General features: G+C 52.9%; 1 protein-coding gene across 1 annotated transcript; it reads left to right on the top strand.

The window, feature by feature from the left end:
- Nucleotides 1-463: 463 nt before the first annotated feature.
- On the top strand, nucleotides 464-2439 carry LOC123766669 (uncharacterized). Its single transcript, XM_045755947.1, has 5 exons — nucleotides 464-477; nucleotides 599-739; nucleotides 1250-1429; nucleotides 1667-1963; nucleotides 2139-2439. The coding sequence occupies exons 1-5, from the start codon at nucleotides 464-466 to the stop codon at nucleotides 2437-2439; spliced, it is 933 nt and encodes a 310-aa protein (XP_045611903.1).
- Nucleotides 2440-10740: the final 8301 nt, after the last annotated feature.

Raw genomic sequence — 10740 nt, 5'->3', positions numbered from 1 at the left:
AGAGTCCACAGTCTCTGGTAGAGCCCACAGTCTCTGGTAGAGTCCAGAGTCTCTGGTAGAGTCCACAGTCTCTGGTAGAGTCCACAGTCTCTGGTAGAGTCCACAGTCTCTGGTAGAGCCCAGAGTCTCTGGTAGAGCCCACAGTCTCTGGTAGAGTCCAGAGTCTCTGGTAGAGTCCACAGTCTCTGGTAGAGTCCACAGTCTCTGGTAGAGTCCACAGTCTCTGGTAGAGTCCACAGTCTCTGGTAGAGCCCACAGTCTCTGGTAGAGTCCACAGTCTCTGGTAGAGTCCAGAGTCTCTGGTAGAGCCCACAGTCTCTGGTAGAGTCCAGAGTCTCTGGTAGAGTCCACAGTCTCTGGTAGAGTCCACAGTCTCTGGTAGAGCCCACAGTCTCTGGTAGAGTCTTCGCTCTTTGTGTCGCTGCATTTCGTAGCTAAAAGCGTAAATATTTTACCGGACTAAATGAGGTTTATGTGGTATTACCTTGCGTCTGGTAGCAACTGGTTAATACCTGAAGAGTCCCAGACTCTACATCAGCAGTAGAAGAGTCCCAGAGAGTCTACATCAGCAGTAGAAGAGTCCCAAACTCTACATCAGCAGTAGAAGTCCCAGACTCTACATCAGCAGTAGAAGAGTCCCAGACTCTACATCAGCAGTAGAAGTCCCAGACTCTACATCAGCAGTAGAAGTCCCAGACTCTACATCAGCAGTAGAAGAGTCCCAGACTCTACATCAGCAGTAGAAGAGTCCCAGACTCTACATCAGCAGTAGAAGTCCCAGACTCTACATCAGCAGTAGAAGAGTCCCAGACTCTACATCAGCAGTAGAAGTCCCAGACTCTACATCAGCAGTAGAAGAGTCCCAGACTCTACATCAGCAGTAGAAGAGTCCCAGACTCTACATCAGCAGTAGAAGTCCCAGACTCTACATCAGCAGTAGAAGAGTCCCAGACTCTACATCAGCAGTAGAAGTCCCAGACTCTACATCAGCAGTAGAAGAGTCCCAGACTCTACATCAGCAGTAGAAGTCCCAGACTCTACATCAGCAGTAGAAGAGTCCCAGACTCTACATCAGCAGTAGAAGTCCCAGACTCTACATCAGCAGTAGAAGAGTCCCAGACTCTACATCAGCAGTAGAAGAGTCCCAGAGAGTCTACATCAACAGTAGAAGAGTCCCAGACTCTACATCAGCAGTAGAAGAGTCCCAGACTCTACATCAGCAGTAGAAGAGTCCCAGACTCTACATCAGCAGTAGAAGAGTCCCAGACTCTACATCAGCAGTAGAAGAGTCCCAGAGAGTCTACGTCAGCAGTAGAAGAGTCCCAGACTCTACATCAGCAGTAGAAGAGTCCCAGAGAGTCTACATCAACAGTAGAAGAGTCCCAGACTCTACATCAGCAGTAGAAGAGCCCCAGAGTCTACATCAGCAGTAGAAGAGTCCCAGAGAGTCTACATCAGCAGTAGAAGTCCCAGAGAGTCTACATCAACAGTAGAAGAGTCCCAGAGAGTCTACATCAGCAGTAAAAGTCCCAGAGAGTCTACATCAACAGTAGAAGAGTCCCAGAGAGTCTACATCAGCAGTAGAAGAGTCCCAGAGTCTACATCAGCAGTAGAAGTCCCAGAGTCTACATCAGCAGTAGAACAGTCCCAGAGTCTACATCAACAGTAGAAGAGTCCCAGAGTCTACATCAGCAGTAGAAGAGTCCCAGAGAGTCTACATCAGCAGTAGAAGTTCCAGAGAGTCTACATCAACAGTAGAAGAGTCCCAGAGAGTCTACATCAGCAGTAGAAGTCCCAGAGAGTCTACATCAACAGTAGAAGAGTCCCAGAGAGTCTACATCAGCAGTAGAAGTCCCAGAGAGTCTACATCAGCAGTAGAAGAGTCCCAGAGAGTCTACATCAGCAGTAGAAGTCCCAGAGAGTCTACATCAGCAGTAGAAGTCCCAGAGAGTCTACATCAGCAGTAGAAGTCCCAGAGTCTACATCAGCAGTAGAAGAGTCCCAGAGTCTACATCAGCAGTAGAAGAGTCCCAGAGAGTCTACATCAGCAGTAGAAGAGTCACAGAGAGTCTACATCAGCAGTAGAAGTCCCAGAGTCTACATCAGCAGTAGAACAGTCCCAGAGTCTACATCAACAGTAGAAGAGTCCCAGAGTCTACATCAGCAGTAGAAGAGTCCCAGAGAGTCTACATCAGCAGTAGAAGTTCCAGAGAGTCTACATCAACAGTAGAAGAGTCCCAGAGAGTCTACATCAGCAGTAGAAGTCCCAGAGAGTCTACATCAACAGTAGAAGAGTCCCAGAGAGTCTACATCAGCAGTAGAAGTCCCAGAGAGTCTACATCAGCAGTAGAAGAGTCCCAGAGAGTCTACATCAGCAGTAGAAGTCCCAGAGAGTCTACATCAGCAGTAGAAGTCCCAGAGAGTCTACATCAGCAGTAGAAGTCCCAGAGTCTACATCAGCAGTAGAAGAGTCCCAGAGTCTACATCAGCAGTAGAAGAGTCCCAGAGAGTCTACATCAGCAGTAGAAGAGTCACAGAGAGTCTACATCAGCAGTAGAAGTCCCAGAGAGTCTACATCAACAGTAGAAGAGTCCCAGAGAGTCTGCATCAGCAGTAGAAGTCCCAGAGAGTCTACATCAGCAGTAGAAGAGTCCCAGAGAGTCTACATCAGCAGTAGAAGTCCCAGAGAGTCTACATCAGCAGTAGAAGTCCCAGAGAGTCTACATCAGCAGTAGAAGTCCTAGAGTCTACATCAGCAGTAGAAGAGTCCCAGAGTCTACATCAGCATGGATGGGAGCCGGTCGGCCGAGCGGACAGCACGTGGGACTTGTGATCCTGTGGTCCTGGGTTCGATCCCAGGCGCCGGCGAGAAACAATGGGCAGAGTTTCTTTCACCCTATGCCCCTGTTACCTAGCAGTAAAATAGGTACCTGGGTGTTAGTCAGCTGTCACGGGCTGCTTCCTGGGGGTGGAGGCCTGGTCGAGGACCGGGCCGCGGGGACACTAAAAAGCCCCGAAATCATCTCAAGATAACCTCAAGATAGCAGTAGAAGAGTCCCAGAGAGTCTACATCAGCAGTAGAAGAGTCACAGAGAGTCTACATCAGCAGTAGAAGCATCAGAGAGTGTCTAGAGCAGCAGTAGCAGCGTTGAACACAGCTAACAACAGCAGTACACAGATCCCATGGCAGCAGTACAAGAAACTTACAGAAAAATTATCAGCGCTGGTAAGAGCCTTTAGCAGCAAGAGCTGAGGTTCCAAAGTGGTCCACACTAGCATTCCTGGTTGATACCTGGTTGATGGGGTTCTGGGAGTTCTTCTACTCCCCAAGCCCGGCCCGAGGCCAGGCTTGACTTGTGAGAGTTTGGTCCACCAGGCTGTTGCTTGGAGCGGCCCGCAGGCCCACATACCCACCACAGCCCGGTTGGTCCGGCACTCCTTGGAGGAATAAATCTAGTTTCCTCTTGAAGATGTCCACGGTTGTTCCGGCAATATTTCTTATGCTTGCTGGGAGGACGTTGAACAACCGCGGACCTCTGATGTTTATACAGTGTTCTCTGATTGTGCCTATGGCACCTCTGCTCTTCACTGGTTCTATTCTACATTTTTCATGGATATTCATGGAGTATCCCTCCACTCTTCCTCCTGTGGATGGAGTCTGCCTCCACTCTTCCTCCTGTGGATGGAGTCTGCCTCCACTCTTCCTCCTGTGGATGGAGTCTGCCTCCACTCTTCCTCCTGTGGATGGAGTATCCCTCCACTCTTCCTCCTGTGGATGGAGTATCCCTCCACTCTTCCTCCTGTGGATGGAGTCTGCCTCCACTCTTCCTCCTGTGGATGGAGTCTGCCTCCACTCTTCCTCCTGTGGATGGAGTCTGCCTCCACTCTTCCTCCTGTGGATGGAGTCTGCCTCCACTCTTCCTCCTGTGGATGGAGTCTGCCTCCACTCTTCCTCCTGTGGATGGAGTCTGCCTCCACTCTTCCTCCTGTGGATGGAGTCTGCCTCCACTCTTCCTCCTGTGGATGGAGTATCCCTCCACTGCTTCCTCCTCCAATTCCTCTCGGTTATTTACACCTATACTGAAGAACAACTGTGTGATGTGACGGGTTGCTACGTGAGACTGGTAGAGCCGCCAGGACCCGGGGCAGGCGACCCACACCTGCCTCTTGTTCCACCTCAGTCACGTTAGCATAAACATCTTGGTGGTGTGTGTTGACTTCGTGTTCCTGCCCTCCACACGCCTCTCACACGCCTCTCACACGCCTCACACACCCCTCCCATTCTCCCTCCCACTCTCCCTCCCACTCTCCCTCCCACTCTCCCTCCCACTCTCCCTCCCACTCTCCCTCCCACTCTCCCTCCCACTCTCCCTCCCACTCTCCCTCCCACTCTCCCTCCCACTCTCCCTCACACTCTCCCTCCCACTCTCCCTCACACTCTCCCTCCCACTCTCCCTCCCACTCTCCCTCCCACTCTCCCTCCCACTCTCCCTCCCACTCTCTCACCTCACTCATACTAACATGCAAACTGGTATACGATTTGTTTTTATATTGAAATATACACAAACTACCACACATGCCCTTTTCTGTTTGTAAATGGTATGTACTTACTTGCGTGTGTGTGTGTATAGAAGGGGTCGAGATGAAGCTCCTGGGCACCAATTTTATGTAATTTGTTGTTTTATTTGTAATCTAAGAAACGTTGAGTGAAGTTGAGTTCTACTCTTGGTCCCCGCCTGCATGGGCACTACACCTTGCTTCCCTCTTGTCTCACATTCCTCCCCCACTTGTGGCTTCTCCTCTCTCCCATGCTAAACACTTGTGGCTTCTCCTCTCACCCATGCTAAACACTTGTGGCTTCTCCTCTCTCCCATGCTAAACACCTGTGGCTTCTCCTCTCACCCATGCTAAACACTTGTGGCTTCTCCTCTCACCCATGCTAAACACTTGTGGCTTCTCCTCTCACCCATGCTAAACACCTGTGGCTTCTCCTCTCACCCATGCTAAACACTTGTGGCTTCTCCTCTCACCCATGCTAAACACCTGTGGCCACTCCTCTCACCCATGCTAAACACCTGTGGCCTCTCCTCTCACCCATGCTAAACACCTGTGGCTTCTCCTCCCACCCATGCTAAACACCTGTGGCCACTCCTCTCACCCATGCTAAACACCTGTGGCTTCTCGTCTCTCCCATGCTAAACACTTGTGGCTTCTCCTCTCTCCCATGCTAAACACCTGTGGCTTCTCCTCTCTCCCATGCTAAACACCTGTGGCCTCTCCTCCCACCCATGCTAAACACCTGTGGCCTCTCCTCCCACCCATGCTAAACACCTGTGGCTTCTCCTCTCACCCATGCTAAACACCTGTGGCCTCTCCTCTCACCCATGCTAAACACCTGTGGCTTCTCCTCCCACCCATGCTAAACACCTGTGGCTTCTCCCACCCATGCTAAACACCTGTGGCCACTCCTCTCACCCATGCTAAACACCTGTGGCTTCTCCTCCCACCCATGCTAAACACTTGTGGCTTCTCCTCTCACCCATGCTAAACACCTGTGGATTCTCCTCTAACCCATGCTAAACACCTGTGGCTTCTCCTCTCACCCATGCTAAACACCTGTGGCTTCTCCTCTCACCCATGCTAAACACCTGTGGCTTCTCCTCTCATCCATGCTAAACACTTGTGGCTTCTCCTCTCACCCATGCTAAACACCTGTGGCTTCTCCTCTCACCCATGCTAAACACCTGTGGCCTCTCCTCTCACCCATGCTAAACACCTGTGGCTTCTCCTTCCACCCATGCTAAACACCTGTGGCTTCTCCTCCCACCCATGCTAAACACCTGTGGCCACTCCTCTCACCCATGCTAAACACCTGTGGCTTCTCCTCCCACCCATGCTAAACACTTGTGGCTTCTCCTCTCACCCATGCTAAACACCTGTGGCTTCTCCTCTCACCCATGCTAAACACCTGTGGCTTCTCCTCTCACCCATGCTAAACACCTGTGGCTTCTCCTCTCACCCATGCTAAACACCTGTGGCTTCTCCTCTCACCCATGCTAAACACTTGTGGCTTCTCCTCTCACCCATGCTAAACACTTGTGGCTTCTCCTCTCACCTATGCTAAACACCTGTGGCTTCTCTCACCCATGCTAAACACCTGTGGCTTCTCCTCTCACCCATGCTAAACACCTGTGACTTCTCCTCTCACCCATACTAAACACCTGTGGTTTCTCCTCTCACCCATGCTAAACACTTGTGGCTTCTCTTCTCACCCATGCTAAACACTTGTGGCTTCTCCTCTCACCCATGCTAAACACCTGTGGCTTCTCCTCTCAACCATGCTAAACACCTGTGGCTTCTCCTCTCACCCATGCTAAACACTTGTGGCTTCTCCTCTCACCCATGCTAAACACTTGTGGCTTCTCCTCTCACCCATGCTAAACACCTGTGGCTTCTCCTCTCACCCATGCTAAACACTTGTGGCTTCTACTCTCACCCATGCTAAACACTTGTGGCTTCTCCTCTCACCCATGCTAAACACCTGTGGCTTCTCCTCCCACCCATGCTAAACACCTGTGGCTTCTCCTCTCACCCATGCTAAACACTTGTGGCTTCTCCTCTCACCCATGCTAAACACTTGTGGCTTCTCCTCTCACCCATGCTAAACACCTGTGGCCACTCCTCTCACCCATGCTAAACACCTGTGGCCTCTCCTCTCACCCATGCTAAACACCTGTGGCTTCTCCTCCCACCCATGCTAAACACCTGTGGCCACTCCTCTCACCCATGCTAAACACCTGTGGCCTCTCCTCTCACCCATGCTAAACACCTGTGGCTTCTCCTCTCACCCATGCTAAACACCTGTGGCTTCTCCTCTCACCCATGCTAAACACCTGTGGCTTCTCCTCTCACCCATGCTAAACACTTGTGGCTTCTCCTCTCACCCATGCTAAACACCTGTGACTTCTCCTCTCACCCATGCTAAACACCTGTGGCTTCTCCTCTCACCCATGCTAAACACCTGTGGCCTCTCCTCTCACCCATGCTAAACACCTGTGGCTTCTCCTCTCACCCATGCTAAACACCTGTGGCTTCTCTCACCCATGCTAAACACCTGTGGCCTCTCTTCTCACCCATGCTAAACACCTGTGGCTTCTTTTCTCACCCATGCTAAACACCTGTGACTTCTCCTCTCACCCATGCTAAACACCTGTGGCCTCTCCTCTCACCCATGCTAAACACCTGTGGCCTCTCCTCTCACCTTATGCTAAACACCTGTGGCTTCTCCTCTCACCCATGCTAAACACCTGTGGCTTCTCCTCTCACCCATGCTAAACACCTGTGGCCTCTCCTCTCACCCATGCTAAACACCTGTGGCTTCTCCTCTCACCCATGCTAAACACCTGTGGCCTCTCCTCCCACCCATGCTAAACACCTGTGGCTTCTCCTCTCACCCATGCTAAACACTTGTGGCTTCTCCTCTCACCCATGCTAAACACTTGTGGCTTCTCCTCTCACCCATGCTAAACACCTGTGGCTTCTCCTCCCACCCATGCTAAACACCTGTGGCCACTCCTCTCACCCATGCTAAACACCTGTGGCCTCTCCTCTCACCCATGCTAAACACCTGTGGCTTCTCCTCTCACCCATGCTAAACACCTGTGGCTTCTCCTCTCACCCATGCTAAACACCTGTGGCTTCTCCTCTCACCCATGCTAAACACTTGTGGCTTCTCCTCTCACCCATGCTAAACACCTGTGACTTCTCCTCTCACCCATGCTAAACACCTGTGGCTTCTCCTCTCACCCATGCTAAACACCTGTGGCCTCTCCTCTCACCCATGCTAAACACCTGTGGCTTCTCCTCTCACCCATGCTAAACACCTGTGGCCTCTCCTCTCACCCATGCTAAACACCTGTGGCCTCTCCTCTCACCCATGCTAAACACCTGTGGCCACTCCTCCCACCCATGCTAAACACCTGTGGCCTCTCCTCTCACCCATGCTAAACACCTGTGGTCGCTTCTCCCACCCATGCTAAACACCTGTGGCCTCTCCTCTCACCCATGCTAAACACCTGTGGTCGCTTCTCCCACCCATGCTAAACACCTGTGGCCTCTCCTCCCACCCATGCTAAACACCTGTGGCCTCTCCTCTCACCCATGCTAAACACCTGTGGCCTCTCCTCCCACCCATGCTAAACACCTGTGGCCTCTCCTCCCAAACATGCTAAACACCTGTGGCCTCTCCTCCCACCCATGCTAAACACCTGTGGCCTCTCCTCCCACCCATGCTAAACACCTGTGGCCTACACTCCCACACACAGGAGTGGGAGAAGATCACGTCTCCTGTGTTACTTCTCACATGCAGCATCTTCGGGTTTATAGCCGAGATCTCAGCTTACGATGCCTCCATCTTAGCTCTGAGGGTGTTCCTGTGGCTCTGTTTACTGGGATGAGGGGTGGTGCCACGTCTGTAGCCTGGCCCTGGCACCCGCTGCCCGCGGCGACTCCTCGTTCTGGGCATCACGACACCTGTTCAGTGTGATGTCAAGACGTTGATGTTTTTCTCTGTGTTATCTTTCCTTTTTGCTTCTGTTATCTTCTCCTGCATCTTTATCTGTGTCACCAGCTGCCAGCCACATGCTCTCGTTCATCTGTGTCTCCAGCTGCCAGCCACATGCTCTCGTTCATCTGTGTCACCAGCTGCCAGCCACATACTCTCGTTCATCTGTGTCACCAGCTGCCAGCCACATGCTCTCGTTCATCTGTGTCACCAGCTGCCAGCCACATACTCTCGTTCATCTGTGTCACCAGCTGCCAGCCACATACTCTCGTCCATCTGTGTCACCAGCTGCCAGCCACATGCTCTCGTTCATCTGTGTCACCAGCTGCCAGCCACATGCTCTCGTTCATCTGTGTCTCCAGCTGCCAGCCACATACTGTCGTTCATCTGTGTCACCAGCTGCCAGCCACATACTCTCGTTCATCTGTGTCACCAGCTGCCAGCCACATACTCTCGTTCATCTGTGTCACCAGCTGCCAGCCACATACTCTCGTTCATCTGTGTCACCAGCTGCCAGCCACATGCTCTCGTTCATCTGTGTCACCAGCTGCCAGCCACATACTCTCGTTCATCTGTGTCACCAGCTGCCAGCCACATACTCTCGTCCATCTGTGTCACCAGCTGCCAGCCACATGCTCTCGTTCATCTGTGTCACCAGCTGCCAGCCACATGCTCTCGTTCATCTGTGTCTCCAGCTGCCAGCCACATACTGTCGTTCATCTGTGTCACCAGCTGCCAGCCACATACTCTCGTTCATCTGTGTCACCAGCTGCCAGCCACATACTCTCGTTCATCTGTGTCACCAGCTGCCAGCCACATACTCTCGTTCATCTGTGTCACCAGCTGCCAGCCACATGCTCTCGTTCATCTGTGTCACCAGCTGCCAGCCACATACTCTCGTTCATCTGTGTCACCAGCTGCCAGCCACTCGCTCTCGTTCATCTGTGTCACCAGCTGCCAGCCACATACTCTCGTTCATCTGTGTCACCAGCTGCCAGCCACATACTCTCGTCCATCTGTGTCACCAGCTGCCAGCCACATGCTCTCGTTCATCTGTGTCACCAGCTGCCAGCCACATGCTCTCGTTCATCTGTGTCACCAGCTGCCAGCCACATGCTCTCGTCCATCTGTGTCACCAGCTGCCAGCCACATGGCCACAACTGACCATCTCATTACATAACAGATGGCTCTATTCCCTGGCTCCTCCAGGTTACGCCTTCCTGCCCTCACGCCCACATTCTCACCCTCACGCCCACGCTCTCACCCTCACGCCCACGTTCCCGCCCTCACGCCCACATTCTCACCCTCACGCCCACGCTCTCACCCTCACGCCCACGTTCCCGCCCTCACGCCCACATTCTCACCCTCACGCCCACGCTCTCACCCTCACGCCCACATTCCCACCCTCACGCCCACATTCCCACCCTCACGCCCACGCTCTCACCCTCACGCCCACATTCCCACCCTCACGCCCACATTCCCACCCACATAAGCATACACACTCATGCTCACTCTCCTTACTGTCACGAAATTTGCATGCCTGGAGAGGACTTCATAATTAATCGAGAAATCAAATTTGAGTACCTGATTCTCCATGGTATATATGGAAGCGCAAGATGTAGCGGTTGCCATTGCCAGCATATGGCAGCGTGGCGGCCGGCCATCCCCCGCCTCGATGGCTCCTATGTCTCTCTGGCCTCGGGAGACATCCGCCACACATTTCCGCCCTTAACTCCTCGGGATCCAAGGCCGCGTTTCCTGCCCCCAGGCGGGAGCGGCGCCGCCATTCTCAACACCTATTACAATTAAACCTGACCCGTGCTTGCCAGTGGCACTATAAATTACGCCAGAGAAGTGCATTAATGCAGACGTTGGTGGCGCTGGCGCCCTTATGGACGGTCCGGGTGAATTGTCGCGGCGACCAGTTGCTTTGTTTTCGTCACGGCCGCCCGCCAGGATGGCTCGGATATACAGCCGGTTGTTGCAAGCATACGACGGGCAGTAAGTGTTGCAGCAGCAGCCCCAGGAACCATGCGGGGCTCCAGCAGCCCCAGGAACCATGAAGGGCTCAGGCAGCCCCAGGAACCATGCAGGGCTCCAGCAGCCCCAGGAACCATGCAGGGCTCCGGCAGCCCCCCAGGAACCATGCAGGTCTCCAGCAGCCCCAGGAACCATGA

Source organism: Procambarus clarkii, chromosome 62 (assembly GCF_040958095.1).
Source record: "Procambarus clarkii isolate CNS0578487 chromosome 62, FALCON_Pclarkii_2.0, whole genome shotgun sequence".
NCBI classification, from domain to species: domain Eukaryota; kingdom Metazoa; phylum Arthropoda; class Malacostraca; order Decapoda; family Cambaridae; genus Procambarus; species Procambarus clarkii.
The sequence above is the reverse complement of the archived record's forward strand: the minus strand, read 5'-3'. Positions and strand labels throughout refer to the sequence as shown.

Excerpts from the sequence above, each read along its gene's own strand:
- LOC123766669 (XM_045755947.1), top strand. Across the intron at positions 740-1,249 it reads TCCCAGACTCTACATCAGCA|CAGTAGAAGAGTCCCAGACT; the intron begins GTAGAAGAGTCC and ends ACTCTACATCAG. Across the intron at positions 1,964-2,138 it reads CCAGAGAGTCTACATCAGCA|TAGAAGAGTCCCAGAGTCTA; the intron begins GTAGAAGTCCCA and ends CTACATCAACAG.